Raw genomic sequence first — 21867 nt, forward strand, 5'->3', positions numbered from 1 at the left:
GCTGCAGGGGACCTTAAAGCTGTAGGGGCCCATGGCTAAGCGCTGCAGAGACCCTTGGAGCTGCAGGGGCCTCCTAGTGGCGAGAAAGGGCCCTAGACATGTGCTCAGAATGCCTGTGACTCCCCCGGTCGTCCACCTAGCTGCACGGCTAACTGAGCTAACAGGCTAGCAGTAGCTACAGTCGTGGATGTGGCCTCTAAACAGGATACAGTTAGCAGCAGTTAGCAGCAGTTAGCAGCAGTTAGCAGTGACTCTGGTGATGTGCTGCTGTCTGGAGCATGAACTCAACAGGTTGTTGAACATGAAACACGCAGTTACCTGAGGAAACATCTGTGATGATGTCAGAACAGACTCAGCAACATGAAGATCAAAGGAGTCGTTTAGACTTTTAGATGATGAATGTTTCAGATTAAATCTTAAATGCAGTCACAAATCAACATTAGTGTCTCAACACTCAAAGAAGCTGATTAATTTCATGTTGTTATTGTTTTAAATTATTTATTTTATTTAAACATGGACGATAAAGAAACCTGCATTTGTATTTATTTTATTTATTTATTTATTTTTTACCTGAACTTGAATCTCGGGTCGCTGGTTTGGTGACGTCACGCGCGCTCTTCATCGATTGGACCATTTTCTTGCCACTCACCTGAGCAGCGCAGCAGGGGGCGGGGCTGAGAGGAGTTGATGTCACCTCACAGGTGTGTGAAGTTACTTCATGTGAGCCAACGTGGTACAGGAAACGGAACGCTTCTGCCTTCAAAATAAGAGTTTGGTTAGCCTGTGGAAGATATCAGGTAAGATTAGACTTTATTGATCCCTCACAGGGAAACTCAGGTGTTACAGCAGCTTACAGACTGAGCGACAGACAAGAAGACTGAAACAAGGTAAAACTGAATAATACAATAAAATACAACTGTATAAATAAAGATTATATACACTCTTCACTCTTCACTTACAAATATGACCAAGGTGGACTGTTGCACATGATAACTGCACTTATACTAATACACACAGTCTGTAATATACTATAATAAATAATATAACTTCACACTGAACAATGAGAACAGATGTGTGGGATCAGTAGAAAATGTTCCTGTCATTGTTTGAAATGGACCTTTTATAATACACCGAGTCAAAACTGCAGTCATTTATTAATTAAGCAGTTAGCTGAGACATGAACGTGAAGTATTTGGATGCCACTTAAACCAACATGTAACTATTCATGTTGACTCTTTGTAGAATAAGAAAACACTCATAATAAATTAGATTTAAATAAAATAATAATAATAATAGAATTTATTTATTTTGATTTATTACAGATTTCCCAAAACAGTAAATTGTCTCTACTTTAGGACATATTCATATCACTGTTGATGTTTATTATTACTATTATTGTTGTTTTGCGGCGCATGTACATTAACGTTTTATTGTGAAATCCCGCAGCGGAAGTGGTGGTTGCGGTGCCGTGCGGGTCTGGACGGAGCCTCCTCAGCTGACAGCTGGTTCAGACAGGAGCGCTGCTGCCCCGCGGACAGGACCGTGGATGGACCGTGTTCCCCTCCGGAGGATTCCTCACTGACGCGGCTGACAGAACCGGACGGAACCAGAAGCCTCGTCGTCCCGGTTCGGCCATGGACGAGCAGGCGGGGCCCGGCGTCTTCTTCAACAACAACTCGGGCGGTGGGAACATCAAAGCTCCGCAGACTGGCGAGTTCGGCGGCGGAGAGGCGGCCAGAGCCCAGTACAACATCCCGGGGATCCTGCACTTCCTCCAGCACGAGTGGGCCCGGTTCGAGGTGGAGCGGGCGCAGTGGGAGGTGGAGCGGGCCGAGCTGCAGGTGAGCGGAGGCGTCCATTGTCGGACACGGTTGTGTTTGCTAGCGAAGCCTCGTCCTGATGGCTGAGAGCGATGCGCCGAACCGCGCAGCAGAATGTGCGAATTAAAGGTTTTATCTCTCGTCGCCGCTTCACGCGTTCATCACGAGCCGACACATGCGACGTGTTCCGAGTGGAAACATCTGCTCTTTGGTTCGGCGCCGGTTGGACCCGCAGATGAGCTCACTCTCTGCTCACATTTGTAGTTGTGTGGCTGCTGCCGCGCGCCTCGCTGCTGTGTGTTGTGTGTAACGTTTACGTTACAGGCAGTGACGCACATTCTGTGTGAAATGTGGAGTTGTGTTGTTTAACGCGCTGCTGAGCTGAACATTCAAAGCCGAATTAAACGAGAGGCCCGTGTGGACCCAGCAGAGGTGTTGGATGTTGTGTAGTCAGGTTTGTGTGCTGGTGTCAGTGAAGACGACGTAGAATTGTGTAATATTCAGACGGGAGTTCGGCTCCACGCTGTCCCGACTGATCGTGTATCTGCGCCTCCTGCTAACCAGGTTAGCTGTGTGTGTGTGTGTGTGTGTGTGTGTGTGTGTGTGTGTGTGTGTGTGTGTGTGTGTGTGTGTGTGTGTGCAGGCCATTGTTTGTTTGTTTGTGTATAATGACATCACCTGCGCTGTGTATTGGTTGATGGCGGTTTACCTGTTTACCTGTGCAGCGCAGAAATCCCTGACCCCGACATCCATTATCGGACACGCGGCTAAACACGACCGTCAGTGGGGGACATTATTTAGGTATTTTCTCTGGGTCCCTTCATCTCTCGCTCATCATCATCTGTTCACCAGAACAAACGAGTCGGAACCAGCCAGAGTTCGGACCGTGACGCGAGGTTTCGAGCTCCCGAACCTGAGACTGCGTGTCCGATAATGGACTCCTGGCGGAGAGGTGTCCGATTATGGACGCATAGACGTTGTATTTCCGTGTGTGCGTGATCCAGTGGAGTCACGAAACGTTGCGTTGGTGTATCAGCTGTAAGTTTATATGAGGTCTGCTGAGCCTCTGCAGGACCCGTAGTCCGGTCCAGGTCCAGGTCCAGGTCCAGGTCCAGGTCCAGGTCCAGGTCCAGGTCCGGAGGCTGTAGATCCAGCTCAGTACAGACAGGACACACCTGGGTTTTACAGTTTTGGAGAAGAAGTTCAAACTCCGAATTGTAATATTTACAATATTAATGAGGTCATAATACAAACTCAGAAATATTTGGATTGTTTATTTCCAGAAGTGAATAAACAAGCTGAATAGAAAGGTGGCAGGGTCCGCCACATATGAACAAAGTAAAACAGTATGACGTTGTGTCGTCCTTTAATCAGTCAATCAAACTTTATTTATAAAGCAGCTTTCAAACAAAGTGACTGAGATAAGAACACGGTGATGAAATGAACAGGTACAATAATACTAGAATAGAATAAAATGTTGCACGTAAAATTTGAGTTAAAATGTTTATAAATGTAATATAATAACAGGAATAATAGGAAAAACAGTCACATGTAAATAAAAGTCATCATGAGATAACGAGATCACGATAAAAACAAAATAAATTACAATAAACCATAAAAAAGATTATAAGACACTACATGATGATGAGGATCTACAGACTGCTCCTTTAATCTACAGACTGCTCCTTTAACCTGCTCTTGTGTTCATGTGATGTGATGTAGCAGCAGTAGCTCCACAGCTCCAGCACCAGCGCAGGCGGCGCCGGGCCCACGGTCCTGTGTTCGCTGCAGGAACACGTCACTTTGAGCCGCGCTGATGAAACCGGGGCACATTTGCACTCAAACACTAACAGCTGTGTTCGCTCTGCGTCACGTCCTCCCACCTGAGACGAGCTGCTCGCTGCTCTGTTGACGCCACAGAGCTGCAGATTATTTTCTTTATGAGCTGATCTTGGTGAAACGTGGATCAAGACGACGTCCTCAGATGTCTTGTTTTGTCCACAACACAAAGATCTTCAGTCGACTGTCACAGAGGAGACAGACGCTGAAAAAATCCACATTTCAGAAGCTGAATCAGAGGATTTAAACTTTTTTACCCTTAAAAAAATACTGAACTGATTATTCGATGATCAGAATAGTTTGTGGATCAATCGACCGGGCTGTTATTGGACCCGTGGCACGAGCAGGATGTTCTGAGTAGGATTCAGTCGGTGTTGTTACATAAGTCAGAGTCATCAGCCGACCTGTGCTGTGGCGACTGCGTCCGTAAAGGGAAGCACTTCCTGTCAGGTGATGGTGTCTCCGTGTGGCACCTTCACTCCAACCTCGCAGCCAATCACACGCCGGCGTCCTCTGTGTCCTCAGCTGTGTGAGGACTACAGCACCGTCTGATTTTTAATTTTCCTCCCCAGTGAGCCGGGAGGCGATCGGAGCGTGACGGAGCCGCCGGTCAGCCGGGGCCAGAAACCAATTTCAGCTGTTAATCCATTTGTTCTGCTGCCGCGTCGTTTGAACGAGCTGCTGCAGACGGACGGCGAGTCGTCGGTGTCGGAAGCTGAGGGCGTCCCTGCCTCTGAGGTGACTCTGCAGGGAACAGGAAGAGGAAGAGGAAGAGGAAGAGGAGGAAGCTGGCACAAGATGGCAGAGATTACCCAGTTATTATCCAGAAACAAAGAGAAGTGTTGTGTGGACGAAGTTTCTTTGAGAGAGGAGACGGGAAGAACCTGCTCACCACACCTCAGCAACACACTGCTCAGTGTTAGAGAGGGATACAGGTGAAGACATGCAGGTGCATGAATCCACTGAGAGTGAAGTGTGTCACAGAACAAACAAGTGAAACACTAAAATATCACTTTTTAACTTTATAACCGACGTCAAGGAATCTTTCATTTCTGCAAAGACAATTCTTATAACTGATCAGCTGACAGGCGACAATGGAGCTCAATTTAAGATGTAATCTGAAACATTTCGTCATTAAAATGTTTCGACCTTTGTTCTTCATGTTGTTGAGTTGTGTTCTCACACAAGTTTCCTCGAGGTGACGTTCTGGAGACGGCTGATGAGTCACTGATGTTAGAAACTGCAAACTGTACGTACATCAGTACATACACACATCTGCAGCTGGACACCAGGCTCCACATAAAAAGTCAATGTGGGGGAGATTTTTAATGTCCGAGCTGAAACAGCACCTGTGAGATTATTAACATCAGCAGAGACGTCGAGGAAACAGGCGAACAGAACTCACATCAACGTCCTGATGTTTATTTCAGGTTATCGATGACAGTTTATCCCGTCTTCTCGTCAACGCTCGCTGGCTTTAAAGTGACAAACAGGACGGGAGCTCCAAAAAATAACATTTGGCGCCGGTGAATACTGATTTGAGCGTTACCATGGCGACGGTGGAAGCTGCGAAGCGTGCCGGTCAGTGGGAATCATGCCGACACCAAACAAACATGAGTTGCGGGTCAGGACCTCTCTGCAGCTCCACAGGACATCATTATATCATCCGACCTTCTGCAGCTGCTGTGGTTTCGATTTTACACCTGACACGTTGCGATTTCTATAATAATTCACCTCATTGTTCTTACGTGGAGCTATAGTTTGCTTGTTTAACTGGTTTATTCCAGCTGAATCCAAACTAACAAGAAGAGCTGCTCAGAGTTGAAGCTGTGTGTGAAGCTGTAACAGAGCTGATCAGTGTGATCGTGTCTCTGGCCTCCTGCTGGGATGCGACATTGAGGTGAAGTCATGCGTGAGCTCTGTGAGTGGGTTACACATCCAGCACTCGGGCTCGGGAGGATGTTTGCCGCTCCGCTTCCTTCCTCTCCGACCGCGGCTAAAAATACACAGCAGAGAGGAGGACACACACACACACACACACACACACACACACACACACACACACACACACACACACACACACACACACAGAGGATGGTGTGTGTGATTGGATCACCTGATGAATTAAAGGTACATCGTCACCATCATGTTTGCTCTTCATTCAACAAGAAGACCTCCTTGTATCAGTGTTAATTAAACGAACAGGAGTGTCACAGTTGTCACAATTTGATTTGATTTTCAGTGTAAACATTTTTTTTTCGATTCTTCTTTAAGAAGATTGATTTTACAACTTTATCCTGGCGTCTTTCTGCAGGTTAGTTCAAATAATATTCACCAAAATAAACAACAACCAGCTTCAGTGATCAGGAAACAACAAGAGAGAGAAATTCAGTTCGGACAGATCTGAGGAACTGAATTCTTTAACAGAGTGAACCCTCTTCACAGACAAATCAATAAAGGATCTCTGATTAAAAAAAATAAATAAATAAACCAACATGTCCGACGCTGTCAGAGTTTCCTCCAGCACCAGTCAGCTGATCGTCTTCGTCACACAGGAGAAGAGTCTGGAGGTGACGCTGCACGCTAACACTAAGCTAGCTGCAGGCTAATGCTAAGCTAGCTGCAGGCTAACGCTAAGCTAGCTGCAGGCTAATGCTAAGCTGGCTGGTTTGTGTATATATATGGTAACTGGCACTGATCTTTGACCTCCTCCCTGCAGCTGACTGATACTGGGTTTTTGGGGCTGATGAAGATTTTATGGAGTCAAACATTCTGATGTCGATATGTCGGATGATCTACACCATTTTTTTAAAATAATACTTTAAATGTAGTTTTCAAACGAAGATGTTCAACAGAGGCGACACAGTTTAGAGTTTAACAGTGAACTTCACTGTCCACGTAATAATTATAAATCCCCCGACGTCTCTTTCTGCATTATAATCTCAGAAACAGTTTGTATATCAGAGAACAAAGGTGCTGACGGGCCAGAATCTGCTCATCACATCTCCTCCTCACTCATCGCGTCCTCTGATGCTGTCGGAGCTGAAGCCTCCAGACTTCCTCTGTCAGGAAGTCCGTGTGGATGAGAGCGTCAGCTGATGTAATTGTGATAACACAGAGTGTTGGACGGTAACAGAGCGGAGGGAGGTCCTCCTGCAGGCCAACACTTGATGAGAGAGCGAAAATTAAAAGGAGAAAACTGTGAGTTACATAAGATCACAGATGTCGTGGAGGATGAATTATTATGGTTTTGCACCTTGTAGCTTCCTGAACACGACGAGCTGTCAGGGTGAAGGTAGTGAGGGATGTGATGAGCAGCGTCTCTGCTGGAGCGTTGACTGATGCTGCTCTTATCTTGATCCCTTTACTAATTAACACACACACACACACACACACACACACACACACACACACACAGATGTGCTCTGTGTGTGTGTTTGTGTGCAGAGGGTTTGACACATTGTTCACATTCCTGCACAGCTTGTTTGTGCAGCTCTGCAGCTCTGCACATGTTTTATACACATTATTTCATTATTTCACAATCTGTGTTCAGCCTGGTGACAGTCAGTGTGTTCAGGCTGCGCTGTGTCGTTCAGATCAGCGTCTGTGTGTTAATACTGTGAACAGGAACGTTTCGGACCGGACCTCCACACTAACTCTTCCCACCACTCGTCCCAAAACACAGTCTTAACTGTCCCTTCATCAAAATGTGTTTTCTTTGACCTTTTTATCATCTGTAGTTAAAAGTATAAGCCTTCAAAATACTTTGACCTCCACATCGAAAAGTACTTCAGTACATTTATTTACTGTGCACACACTGAAATAAACAACAGGTTTGATGAAGACAGCAGGAAATTAAAGTAGTAACTGACACAATATGACATCGGGGACGCAGCTTGGAAAGACATCATGGAAAGGATGCAATCATCTAATAAACTATTTTAAGAGTAACGGGCGAGTTCAGACGGTAGTTTGCCAGCCTCTCTCTGACTCCATCCACACTCCCATTCCCTCTGCCTCGCTGTCTGTGTGAAAGCTACAGAGGTGGGATGGGAGGACAGTTTCACGCCGGCTCTGATCCGACTCCGGAGGTAGTAACAGAGCCGCAGCAGAGGCCGGACGCAGCTGTGTGAATGGATGAAGCCGGCAGCGCGAATCAGAATTCATACGTGGAGAAGTGTGTGCGACATGCGTCCCTCCAGATATTAACACGTCACTGTCTTAGGCCTCGTACTGTGGTAACAACATGAGAAGACGCGCTCGGTTCAGTTTGTCAGTGACAGTTACACTTTTGTGCTGGACGCTCTGTTCATCCCAGAAACCTTCTGTCTAGTCTCGAGCTCGGTGTCTTGATCATTGTGTATTTAGACTTCCTAGCTGCTCATGGTTTGTGTAGTGTTGTAGTTTTTTGGGGTAAAGACACATTGTTACCTGATTAAACCACGGAGGCTGTTTGTGTTTGACGTTTCCCCTGACGGAGCGTCGGTCCGTCTGTGTGGTGGACGTTCATACCAGAGAGCTGACACGTCATTACTGACCCCACAGCAGCACCATCCCAGCGCTCTGTGTCTGAATGATGCAGCTGGAGGCGACAGTGTGAACGCACACGCATGAGGAGGAGAGAAAGTCAGAGTGTCTTATGTAAGGCCTGACCCCCCCCCCCCTCCCCCCCCGGCTCTGTGCAACAACAACAACAACAACAACAACAACAACAACGTCAGCCGGCCCTCGAGGTTCGACCTCGTTCCTTCACTCCTTCTTCTTTAACACTCCTTCTTTCTTTCTTTTCTTTTTGTCTCTCTGTGTGTGTGTGTGTGTGTGTGTGTGTGTGTGTGTGTGTGTGTGAAGCTGCTGCCGTATAAGGAATGGCATGCACACCTGCTTGTTTTTCAGATGGGCGTCTGCTGCCGGGGCGAATGCCACCCGAGCCACGCCTCAGCGCTGTGACCAGGCTTTGTTTAACCAGGCCTTCAGCCAAGGTTTCCTCTGACATGAACAGGCTCTCCCCTCAGCCCCACATGAACCGGGACAGGACGCAGCCAGCACCGCTGCTCAGTACTGTACCAGTCACACTGCAGCCAGAAACTGATGTTGACAGAGTAAAGAAAAACAGGGAAGTGTGCAGAAGATCTTTATCTCTGGACATTGTGTCACCTCCAGCTTCTCCAGCGTCACGTGTTCAATGAGAAGTTTAATCACATGCAGACATGAAGAATAACCTCTGTTTTCTATCACAGTTACAGATCTGAGATATGAAACATATTTTCGGTTTATTATGAAACTGTGGTGCGACAAATGAGACTGCGGCAGGAAACTACAGTCTAGGTCATTAACAGGAAACACTGATATGTTGACACATATCTGGTGATGTGAGTTGTACAATCGAGTGTTGAGAACTGCTGAGTGTCAAAATGCTTCATCACATTTATACACACTTCTTAATCAAAGACGCTGTGGAGTTTTAAAGGAGCAGTGTGTAGTTTAGGAGAAGAAATTCAAACTGAGAATTTAAATTACAATATTAATGAGGTCATATGTCTTCTGACTTTTGAGACTTTGGAGGCGGGACAGTGGCTGATGTCTCCCCTCATGTCCTCGTCTATCATTAGACTCATATTTGCAGTACCAGCAAAGTATATAAGTAAACTAGAACCGCCTATCTAGAACATATCTCCGCCTAAGGCCCGGTTTAATTCAGTCAAGTCTAATCCATTATCAAGCTGGAGGTTTTAAACTACCCAGTACTGCTCAACTGTCGGTTCCCCAGAGCTAAAGTCAAGTTTAAGACACAGAGTGAAAGTGAGAAAGAAGAGGTCGATCAAATAAAACTATAAACTGCAGATGTGTCGTTATCATGGTGAAGAAGAACCTGAGGCTTGTCCTGGTGTCTCTGGCGTCTCTGGATGATCGTGCCTGTAAGGCGACTCGTCTCTGGTGGTGAATCACTTCCTGTGTGTGTTGCCGGCGGGGTTCGTCCGGACGCTCGTGGATCTGACTTGGCGTTTAGCGTGAGTTAGGCTCACATCTTGCAGGACATCTTAAAAGCACAGCAGCCATGAGCAGACTCTGCGATGCTCTGATGACTGATTGAGTCAGACTGATGACCCAATTCATGTTTGACCTCCTCTGACCAGAACAAACCCGACGCTGAGCCGCAGTACTGATGCAGGTCAAAGTGGACGTGGATGAAGAAGAGGGAGGAGAAGTCCTGAGGGCTTCACCCACCGGCCATGTCAAGACCATTAATAATGTAGAGTGTTGTTTCCGGCTTGTTTTGCTCTTATTTAATGTTTATTGCGTCAGGTCAAAGGACACATCCTGATACATCTGCATCTAGAGAGGAGACGATACAAGACAAGAAAACTACCTTGAAGCAGAAAACACAACACAACTACAGAGTTGTAGCAGCAGCAGTCAGGAGGGTTGACTGACGACATGATGGCAGAAGGTTTGGCAGTAATTCAGATTTAAACGCGATGCTAACAGGAAACCTGACGACGTTAAGGAGGGACGAGGAGTTGGTTACTTCACTGAGGAGTTGGAGGTGTGCAGCCTGTTGCCTGCAGCTCTGAAACTAAAACTACTGCCGGACATGTTTCAATCTGATCAACTAATCCAGTACATGACTGTTGTTTTGGCTTGAAGATGCATTTATGGTGACTGCTGAACAGCTGTGTTTGCTACGAGAAGCTAACTTAACATTCGTCCCAACAGCTGAACGAATACATGACGTAGCTGTAAGAACTGGAAGTCGACACGAAGCGACCTGTGTTGTTCGATATCGTCCACGCGTAGTGATATTTGGATGTATGATGATATGGTCAGTGAACGCAACACTTGACCCACATACAACCGTACCGTGTGTGTTTAGGTGACGTCGCTCCACCTTGTCTCAGGTGAGGTAGTGGGTTCGTTTGATGACCTTTGACCTCCCAAAGTTGACAGGAAGCAGAAGTTAAGTTGCAGGGATGTTGTGTGTGTCACAGCTGTCATGGTGGATCATGGTTTGGTTCATGGGCTCATTATGTTCCAGTTCCACTCTGTAGCGGCTCAGTCTGGTGCGACACCTGCTGGTAAAGTTTGGTATTACTGGTCCGGTCCGATATTTAGCTTATGATCAAACCGGTCTGAACATTTTTACATCGGCCCAACCCTGCAGAGAAAACACACACACACACACACACACACACACACACACACACAGTACTGTATCAGTGCGAAGAGAAAAGTCCTCAGCCTTCCTGCTTGTTCTGCACACACACGCCTGACACAGTACACAATACACCCACACAGTGACACACAAACACACACATACTTTCAGCAGTGAGTGAGGATTGGCAGGCTTTCTGTCTCACACACACACACACTCACACACACACACACACATACACACACACACACACACACACACACACTCACACACACACTCACACTATCAAAGCAGAAGAATTCAGTGTATGTGTGTTTGTGTTGCTGCACTCACCCCAGATACCACCTACGCCTGACACTTATAAACTCCACGCTGAGTGTGTGTGTGTGAGTGTGTGAGTGTGTGTGTGTGTGTGTGTGTGTGTGTGTGTGTGTGTGTGTGTGTGTGTGTGTGTGTGTGTGTGTGTGTGTGTGTGTGTGACTGCCTCCATTAAATCCAGTGAGCAGGGATCCCGGCCTGCCTCAGCCTCAGTGGGTAATGTGCGTACGCTGAAGTGCTGAAATTAGATCCAGTTAATGAGGGTGCTTATCAGAAGAGATAATGATGGTAACACGATTGGATAATAACAGTCGCTCCACACGGTGTCAGCTTTCTGCTGAAAGCCTCAAAGTCGAGGAGAAATATCTCTGAAGCCACTGAGACTGGATCGATTCAGATCAGCTGCTGGGAATATTTCACATTTTTGGGGTTTTGGGTCGCAGATTTAATGGACATGTTGTCATGTGTGATGTTTTATAGACTAAAATATGAATCAGAAATGATCTTCCAGTCATTAAAAGGTGTATCGCACCTTGTGACAACTGACGTTTGGCTGCTGCCTGAATCTGGACCGAACCTCCACATTCACATTAATGATATTATTAAAAAACCTCCAGATGTTTGATCAAAATGAGCTTTCAGTTTTGATAATCGAAATGAGAAGCAGGATCAGCTGTTCGCCCAGTAATTTCTCACTCTGCATCGCCTACTTGCACAAAACAACAATTCAAAGAGGCCACAGCTAGCTTAGCGTTAGCCTGCAGCTAGCTTAGCGTTAGCCTGCAGCTAGCTTAGCGTTAGCCTGCAGCGTCACTTCCAGACTCTTCTCCTGTGTGATGAAGACGATCAGCTGACTGGTACCGTTAGAGACCTTTCAGAGATCCTGTATTGGTATGTTGGTGAAGAGGGTTCACTCTAGACACATTTGAGAAACTGAACTGAAAAACAAACTGAATTTCTATCTTTGGTTGTTTGTTGTTGAACTCTAACCTGCAAAAAGTTTAATGTTAAACTCTTAATATCCTGTCTCCAAGTGTCTGAGAACCACATTTGAGGGCTCATCACAAATAAACCGTGTTTATCAGCTCATTTGTTGATATCCAAATATTTCAGTCACTAATATTGATATTGGCATCAGTCCCAAAAAAACAAGTATCAGTCGGACTCTACATTTTAAAGAAGAGTTTGAAAATGTAAATGACAGTTGTGAGGACATAAAACCAATGATGGGTTGGTCTCATCCAGATGTGACTGTCTAACAATGGGAAACGTGGGGAACTGGTGAATCGTGACACTCTTGCTGTTAACACAGCTGAATACCATTGTGAATGTGATGAGCATCACTTGGTGGATGATGGACGATGACGCTCCTCATCAGGCTTTGCTGAACCTCTTGGAAAAGCTTTTGTCTTTTGCTGATGATGTTGTCTTTCAGCCTCGAACACTGTGGAGTACGAGTCCTCACATCCTAAAATGGGGTCATAAACTGGTTCAGATTATTGTAGTTACTATCTCGTAACATGGTGGCACTCCTGAAGCTCTCTGCAGACGTTCTGCGATGAGTTTGAGGCGAGACGGACCGGATGGTTGAAGAGTACTTTCTTTGTCCTCCTCCTCCTCCTCCTCCTCCTCCTCAGCTCTGCTCTTGAAGGCTTTATGTTGTTCTAATTAAAGTCTTGTCGGCTTCGGAGGAGCGCTCGTGTCGTCGACGCTCCCCGGGGGCACGAAGCGAGTGGGTAAGGGGCTTCGTCACGCCGTCACTACTCCTCTTCATCCCAAAGACTTCCCTTCCCCCTTCGCCTTCGCTTCTCTTCCCGTCTCCGGCTTGATCTCTGCTCCTCTGGGCATCATATCAGGAGACTTCCTCCCATCATCCTCTGCCTCATTTACACCTCCCCTGCTTCTCTCCGTCTCTTCACCTCCATTGTCAAAGCAGAGCTGTAGACTTTGGCGTAGTGGTGATGCCAGCAACGCTCTGATGTGCCAAGACTCCTTTGCAAAATAGGAATAAAGAAGAAGGGAAGGTTTGGGGGAATGTGAGCTTGTTACCGGAACGAGCTGAAGGCGGATTTTAGATCGGATTTTAAACATTGTGGTACTGATGTATTGGCCGATATTGTCACATACACAGAATATAACACATTAACACACATTTTTTGCAATTTATGATGGTCATGACGGGACGGCGATGACACCAGTGGACCGCCCGACCCAAATGTTTCTCTCACTTTGCGTCTGCTTTAAAGCTTTCGTTCTCCAGAACAGAACTGCTGCAAACGACTATGATTCATCTTCAGGGTCCACTGAAGCTCAAATGTCTCTAATAAGCTGAAATGTGGATCTCAGACTTCCCATCATTGTTGCAGAGACTTTCCAGATGCCACCCAGCATCTGTTTAGATGAAGCGATGTTCTGTTGGACAGAGCACACGAACATGATGGTTTGCAGTCGGGAAAGAAAGTGTTGAACTTTAAACTTTATTGTTCGCTGGCAGCTCCACAGTTTTGGGTGAAATCCCAGCGTTTCCCCCGAAAGCAAAGATCCGGCTCTCTGGAGACGGAGTTTATCAGAGCGACCTCCCCCCGACACCACCACCCCCGCTCGCTCAGCAGCTTATCCTCCCGTCTCTTCATCTCCTCCTCTCCGGCTCCCTGGAAGAATAATCCCCTCACTGCTCCACATTTAAGCGGTGGGAAATCCCCCTCCCACAGGGCTCTCCTTTGTGTCCCAAAATATTGCGGTCGTCTTGGCGCAGCGTTAATACGACTTCAGCGACGGGTCACACACAGTCGTCGGGCATATTATGTGTTTTTTTGGCGGGCTGTCATTCGTATGGTTAAATTGGGTTATAGAGGCTCAGATGACTGTATTATGAAGACAGCCGTGTGACCTTGTTGCTTTATCTTTAGACTGTAGTTGTGAACACAGAGATTTAAAGCCCTCCTCGTCCTTTTTACAGGTTTTTAGCTCATTTACTGCAACTTACATGTGTTACGTCACTGCTCATAGTCTGTGGATTCATTTCAGAGACTTTGTTGTTTGCATGTTAGAATGAGTTCAAAGTGAAGACGGTAACACGATCACATGATCGTCCTGACAAAGTCTGTTTGCTTTCTGTGTTGGTGAGGTCACGATGCTGGTGTCGGTCTGTGTAGGCCTGTCCACACGTGCACAGCTTTATGTCTTCATGAACACATTAACAGCGTTTCAGGTCACTGAAAACAGAGATATTAGATATTCAGAAAGGCTGTTTTCACTGTTCATGTGTAGACAGGATGGCTTGTGTCTGGCAGGCTGCTGATTGGCCAACGTGTCCTTACGGTCGAGGTTATATCTTGTTTTGGTGTGTGCTTGACATTTTTAAATACAGTTGGTGTGAATGGGAATTTTTTCTAAGCTGGAGGAGGAAAAGAACAAGTGTTTTTAAAAATTTACGCTACGTATTTGCTGTAATTGTTTTGGAGGATCTCCCCCAAGAAAATGTCATATTTTCCACCCAAAGAAATGCAGTTTCACATGTTTTCAGACTGTTATTAAACCATATCTGTACAAAATGCTGGAAAAGCTTCTTAGGAATAAACAACACACAGAAAGCTTAATGATAAAACCTGCTAAAGAACTTGAGTCTGACTTCAAAACAATAGATCTGGTGAAAGTTCATTAGTTTGATGCTCCTCACATTGATTTGACTTTCATGTGGCTCACGCGTCGCTGCATCGAGGCCTCATAACAGTGGAGGAAACACAGGAGAGGATCACTTTCTCTTGGATTTAGTGGTCAGGTTTGAAACCAGCATATCGTTACAATCGCAGTCTGCACCTCATCACAACGTGCTCTCATTGCTTTCCACCGAAACATCTTAAGATGGAGTCGTATTCTCCAAACTAGATGAAGAGACTGAATCACATGCAGGAAGTAAAACACGTGAAAACAAAGAGATGCATCCAAACATTGGGTATGTTCTCATGCTCTCTTTGGTTCGGGAGTGTTGCCGACCTGACGAATCAGTCCATTAAACACCACATCAGCCCAGCTGTGAGCAGCGACACCTCTAGTACGGTCACGTCAGACCTGTGTCACTGTAATCTCTCTGGAAGTCGTTCTGTCGGTTTGTTCTCTGTGCTCAGCTGTGTTTCCTCCCACGCTGCCGGTCCAGCACCGCCGAGCTGTTGCTTGTTTCTTGCAGCTTCTCTCAGAGGTGAAGATACCGGCAGCAGCTCCTCGGAGGCTCGTGCTGTGTGGGAACGCTCAGTAGTGGATATTGATTTTATACAGGAATTAAATCAGGTTCAGGAAAAACTGTCGTCCCACAAATTTCTAGAGAAGTCACCAGCTACCAAAGTCAGTTTCTGCTTCCTCCAATAGGAACAGACTTCCTCGCTCCTCGCTGCAGGAAAAACGATGTTTCATTATTTTTTGCCACATGCCTGATCGGGCATGTAGCGGCTATATTTACTAGCACAACGTGGTGTTTACTGTCCCTGGGGAATCCTTATCATGAGCGCTGTCCGGTGGGGAGGAGGCTTTAAAACACGATGTAACAGCGGTGGAGGGGTCGGAGCTCCATGAGCCATCTGAGGCATCAACCCAACTCTTACAACACGACTGTACACATCAAATACATGTTCGTCTTCAAGTACTTATGAACATCCCGAGTAAGAACTGATGATGAATGCAGACTGCAACATTTGAGTGTTTGGCGTGAGAGTGTACAACGAGAGCTTTGTTGTAGTTGTAGTTCAGAGCTGATGTGTCGTCTTCCTGTCGGGTGGTGTTTCCTGTATTGAGGGCAGCTGAAGCAGACGCAGTTTAATCTTCCTGTAATCCCCGTTATCTTCAAGAAGACAAAGTAAGACTGTGTAGTCCGACACGTCGTCTCTGAGAGCAGCCAGCAGCTCAGAGGACTGTAGATGAACCTCAGAGCCGCCGGGCGTGAAACAACAGAAGATAAACCTCTGAGTCGCTCATAAAAAATCAAGTTATAATACTTTTCTATAAGTATTATATAAACATATGTAAACTGGCGGCGTGAGAGACGTGAGGACACTGGGGGGTCGTCTGATGAACCTCCAGAGGATTATCAGCTGAATCGGCAGCTCCTCCCGGCTTTGCAGAGCTTTATAGTGAGTTTCAGCTCATGTTGTCCTCGCTGTCGCTCTCACGGTGCCGTTTTAAAGAAAAAGCCACTGTTCACTACCTGCTGAGCAGCACACAGGCACAGTTACCACCTGAGGAGCGTCACACCTGCCTGATGTTGTTGACTCGCTCTGATTGTTTTATTTCATCGTTTCTTCTGGATTTTTGTGCTTCAACTGTGGCTGAGAATTGAAAAATGTCGATACTGAATTTCAATAATAGGAGTTAATCTCATCAGAGCAGTGAACCAATAAGCATGCAGCGTGCAGACTGTGCCAAGATCTAAGACTGCTGGCGACTGGAAAACTGCTCGTTACGCCTAGAGACGGTTCAGGAACAAAAGTCATGATATCAGTATCGGTAATTTTTTTTAACATTGCCTAGCTATAGTAAGAGACCAGCTGGTGAACATAGTGGAGCATTTAGCAGCTAAAGACACAGATCTTTCCCTGCGGAGGTAGTGGAGACCAAACACGGAGCTAAAAGAGAGAGAATAATGGACTGAGACTCCAAATGAACCATCATGTCGCTCTGTGAGCAGCTGGGAAATAAGAAACTGTTTGCTAACATGTTCATTGTAGGCGCGTTGTTGCTTTGTAGCCACTGGGACATTTTCTCAGCTTACAGCCTCTTCTTTACGATCGGTGATACGACCACATCACGTCCTCACACTGGTAGAAACCCAGAAAGTAGTGCTGAGTGATGTGCTGTTTGTCCTTTTCATTGGATTCATGTTAGTTGTGTTTAATCATCAGCTCAGTGTGACACTAACGATGTGTTTCCACAGCTTCATACACTGAAATCACAACCAGTACAAAGTGTGAAACTTCACAAGTTCTGTCGAGTCACCACAGAAGTAGATTTATTTCACTCTTACCCACAGAAATACGAGTTTTTCAAATGATGATAAGCTGTGCAGCCCGTCCTGCTCCCTCTGTGGTCTGATGTGGAGCACCGACTCGTTCTATAAAAGATGGGAAGGCTGATGGGAATTTTTAACAAGTGGGTTACCCAGTTTGACTTTGATTGAGAGTTAAACCTCCCTGTCAGACGGCTCCTCTTCCAGATCTGAGCCATCTCAAAGTGCTCTGCTGAAGTTTGAGGATTTATTCTCGTCCGTCTTTTGTTCTGTCGGTAGTTTTATCAGACGCCCGGGAAGTGATGTGATATTTAGTCATGGGTGGTTTTGAATAGATAGAAGAAGAACTTATTCTGAGCCCCTCCACCAGCTTCTCCATGTTTGTTTTGGCTCCTGAGGACAGTAAGGAGACTCTCGGCTCAGAGAAGACCCCGTAAACTTCTAGTGTGGATCCAGATAAGAAGTCCCTCTGGCTCCTTGTTGCAGTAATTCTGGTTGTGTTAACAGATTTGATGATCAGATGATCTGGTGTTTTGTCTCAGAGCTGTCTCTCTCTCTGATGGGATTTCACATCCTGGGATTTAGATGTGAATACTCGAATAGGCAGAGAGCATCAGGGAATTGGTTTACAGCAGAATGTACTTTCCAACCTGTTTAACATATTCACTGCATCAGATGATTTTCAGCCGTGATGGAGTGGAAACCAGAGTGGAAAACAGCGTGACTCAACCAGAGAAGAAGAGCAGTTTGAGGTCATCAAAGTGCTTTAATGGAAAATCGTTGGAACGACTCGTAATTGTCCCGAGTTGTCACAGCGCGACCTCTGGTATGGATTTGTTTTCACTGCTGTTACACTGAGCTCTGCTCACCGTCGAGCACTTCACTGGCTGCTGCTGAAACATGACATTCAGATGTGTCAGTAAAATCTATAATTATGAGCGAAGACGCCCCCGACGTGCTGCAGATGCCCTCCTACACCAAAGCCTTGTTAAACATCACCCAACCCACAGAGTTCATCGTCATCCTCATGGCGCCATGGCAACAGACGAAGGAGCATCACAGGACGCAGACGATGTAGTCGAACGATCTCAGTGAATCCGAACGAACTCGATGAACTCGATTCAGTTTGTCTAAAAAAAAGTGCTTCACGTGTTGTTTCATGGACCGAACACCGACAGACATCATGAACCAGGAAAAACTAAATCTGAGATGTTTGATTTGATTGGCGTTTTTCTTTGCAGCATGATGTCACCAATAAAACTCACTGCTGTCAGGAAGAAATGATTTGAATCGCAAATTAACAAATGGAACATAAATTATCAAATCTGTGGCCCATTAAAGATAAAGTATGTAAGATTTCTGCTTTAAAACGTCTAAAAATGACTCGACCTTTGTTCTGTGTGTTGTTGAGTTGTGTTCTCACATTATCCCAAATGTTTTCCAACAAGGTTCAAGGTAACGTTTCATTTGGTCGCCTGTCACTTTAACTTCAGGAGAGTCAGAGAGCGAGGAACGAAGTCTGAGAACGAGACAAAACAACGTGAAGAAAACTTTTCAGGATCATCTGGGTTTATTCGCCCCAAACAGCCTGATTACTTTAATGTACATTAGCTATAAGCTAAAGAGCAACAGGTCAACCTCTGACTAAACTCAGCACCCAGCAGAGACTCTGGTTCTGGTTCTGGTTCTCTGTCTCCTCTCTGTAACGTTACATTCATGAAGTAAAGTCCATTTCCCCTCCAGCTCCAGTCAGCAGTCAACTTTACAGAACAGAACCACCCGACAGTGGAGGTCACCTCCGGATCACTGCTGCAGTCAGGCTGATAAACAGGAGTGAAGATAAATCCACTTTTTAATCCCACAAGTTACAAAGTAATCTCTGAGCTCTCCTCCCGTTGGATCAGAACAGAACCTGATGAGACTCCAGGTGTTTATTCCTCCAGGAGGTCTGGATCAGCACCGACTCTCTCAGCCCACAACACTCAGCTAATGTCTTTTGATTTGATTGAGAGGCAGAAATTATATTTTGTGCATATAATTTGATTAACAGTGTCTCAACTGTTAAAGAGAAACTGAATGAAGTAACGAACATGAAGAGGAAAGTTTAAATGTTCATTTTTTTACAATGTTCTGGCGCGTTATATTAGAAAACAACGGCCATATTGATCAATAATGAAAACAATCGTTAGTTATTATCATGAACAATCTGAGACTGTGCTCAGTGTTCAGTATGTCACACTGTGGGTAACCATGGCAACAGCACTGATGCTGCTGGCTCGTCAGCCCTGAACTTTTCTTTGTTTGAACCAATTAACTGCAAATTAAGTCTCTGTTACATCACATCAGTCATCTTCCAGCAGGGAGGCGTCTTTGAGCTGCCGAGTCATAAAACCACACCAGAACACACATAACCAGCACGACTATGATCAGTTGTTGCATTAATACATTGCTGTGCAACAGTTTGTTCTTGCACACAACCGTTTGTCAGCAGTTGAATGTGTGCGACGCTGCAGTGAGAGGAGTCGTCTGTTGGTTTGTTTTTTCCCGAGCGGACACGTAACTGTTTCCAAACAGTCTCAGTTTACTGTCATCATCTCAGAGAAATGCAGATGCAGTCGCCTCGAGTGACGAGCGACCCACTTATAAAGTGTGTTCGACATGAATGAAGGGCTGAGTGTCCTACTTCCTCCTCTGTGTGTGTGTGTGTGTGTGTGTGTGTGTGTTTTGGGGGTTAGTTTGCAAAGGGTCAGTTTGTGTGTAAAATGGCTGCGAGCGTCGGTCATGGAGCAGAGCAGCAGCCTGCAGCGTTTGTTCTGATCCGATCAGAGCAATAAAAAATTCATTTATTCACAAACTGGTTCTTCAGCGTCTCACATGTTGTGGAGACTTTCACCAGATCTGAAGTTGTTCTCATTTTTGTGTGTAACTGTGCCGGAAATTATACCGATGGACGAGGAGACAGAAGGTTTTGGGACGGATAAACTTTTGCTGGTTGAGATCACTGAGTGTTGACAGGCTGTGACTTCTGATGTGTAACCAATCAGATTGTGTTGTGGTGACAACAAAGAAGCAGGTTGTGCGTCAGAGACAAAGTTCTGCATGTTTAATCTGCAATCAGACACAACAAGCAAACAAGATACAGATCATCACACTAATGCTGAATATGGGTCCTGATCCGGTCTGTCACTACTCAGCCGAGGAGGTTATGTTGTCACTCGTGTTCCTTTGTTGGTTTGTTGGTTTGTTGGTTTGTCAGCAGGATCGCACAAAAACTCCTGAACACATTTCCACCAAACTTGGATGGAGGATGAGTCTCAACCCAGAACAGAACCCATAAACGTTTCCAGCACACAAGAGGATCCAGGAGTTTTTTCTTACTGTCTTTAACATTGTGAGACGGCATTTTACAACATTTCCGATAATCTCTCAGGCAATAATGGATCTTGATTAAGAAAAGTCAGGTGTATTCAGGCGGCTGGTATCTGTGAGTGACTGCTGAGCCCTGGCACACAAAGTATTCAGTATCCAGTCCACAACATATCCACAAAACCTGAGGTCAGTAAGTCTTTAGTTACAGCTGCTGAATAAATGTGTCCTCTCATCATCAGTCATCAGACACCATGAAGTTGTTTTTCATATTAATGAAAAATGGAAATCAGACTGAAGTGTGAAGCTACAAAGTAAAAACATGTTCAGATCCATCAGGTGGGAAGCGGTGTGGTGGGCCGTGTTTCACACCGCTGTGTCGTATTAACACGTATTAAATGTAAGTGGACGCCTCACACAGGCAGAGGATCAGTCTGAGGATGAACCGACCTGTGGAGTGTGTTTGCATTGCTTCAGGAGTACGACTGTATATGTGGAAAGAGTAGTAGAAAGCCTTTTGTGGCTCCAGAGGAAGCTGCATGTCGTCTGATTAACTGCCTCCAGTGATGTCACTCAGTGGCTCAGTTGCATTGTGGGTAATGTAGGCACCAAGTGTTGAAAAGCAGTCCACTGGCATTACACTCCTGTAACACTGTTGGACTCAAAATCAATAAAGCAGAAGCAGAGATATCTTCTTCTTTATTCTTCTTCCTTTCTAACGACGCTGCACATGTAGACATCTGCACATGTAGACATCTGCACATGTAGACATCTGCACATGTACACATCTCCACATGTACACATCTCCACATGTACACATCTCCACATGTACACATCTTCACATGTACACATCTGCACATGTAGACATCTCCACATGTAGACATCTCCACATGTAGACATCTCCACATGTAGACATCTCCACATGTACACATCTCCACATGTACACATCTCCACATGTACACATCTCCACATGTACACATCTTCACATGTAGACATCTGCACATGTAGACATCTCCACATGTAGACATCTCCACATGTAGACATCTGCACATGTAGACATCTCCACATGTAGACATCTCCACATGTAGACATCTGCAAATGTAGACCTCTCCACATGTAGACATCTGCACATGTAGACATGTCCACATGTACACATCTGCACATGTACACATCTGCACATGTACACATCTCCACATGTAGACATCTTCACATGTAGACATCTCCACATGTAGACATCTGCACATGTAGACATCTTCACATGTAGACATCTGCACATGTAGACATCTGCACATGTAGACATCTTCACATGTAGACATCTTCACATGTAGACATCTGCACATGTAGACATCTGCACATGTAGACATCTGCACATGTACACA

The 21867-nt window shown here is 45.6% G+C and overlaps 1 protein-coding gene across 3 annotated transcripts in view; it reads left to right on the forward strand.

Moving 5' to 3' along the window:
- Window positions 1-1438: 1438 nt before the first annotated feature.
- The window catches only part of strn (striatin, calmodulin binding protein), a 41167-nt gene continuing 20738 nt past the window's right edge, over window positions 1439-21867 (forward strand). For 2 of the 3 annotated variants that reach the window (XM_073471937.1, XM_073471946.1), the window contains exon 1: window positions 1439-1841. In XM_073471937.1, the coding sequence (XP_073328038.1) occupies window positions 1635-1841 (207 nt within the window). In that variant the 5' untranslated portion in view covers window positions 1439-1634. Of the gene's footprint in view, window positions 1842-2319; window positions 2385-21867 lie in introns of those variants that run through there. The other variant, XM_073471954.1, reaches the window with a different exon arrangement.

Source organism: Pagrus major, chromosome 1 (genome assembly GCF_040436345.1).
Source record: "Pagrus major chromosome 1, Pma_NU_1.0".
In the NCBI taxonomy this organism is placed as follows: domain Eukaryota; kingdom Metazoa; phylum Chordata; class Actinopteri; order Spariformes; family Sparidae; genus Pagrus; species Pagrus major.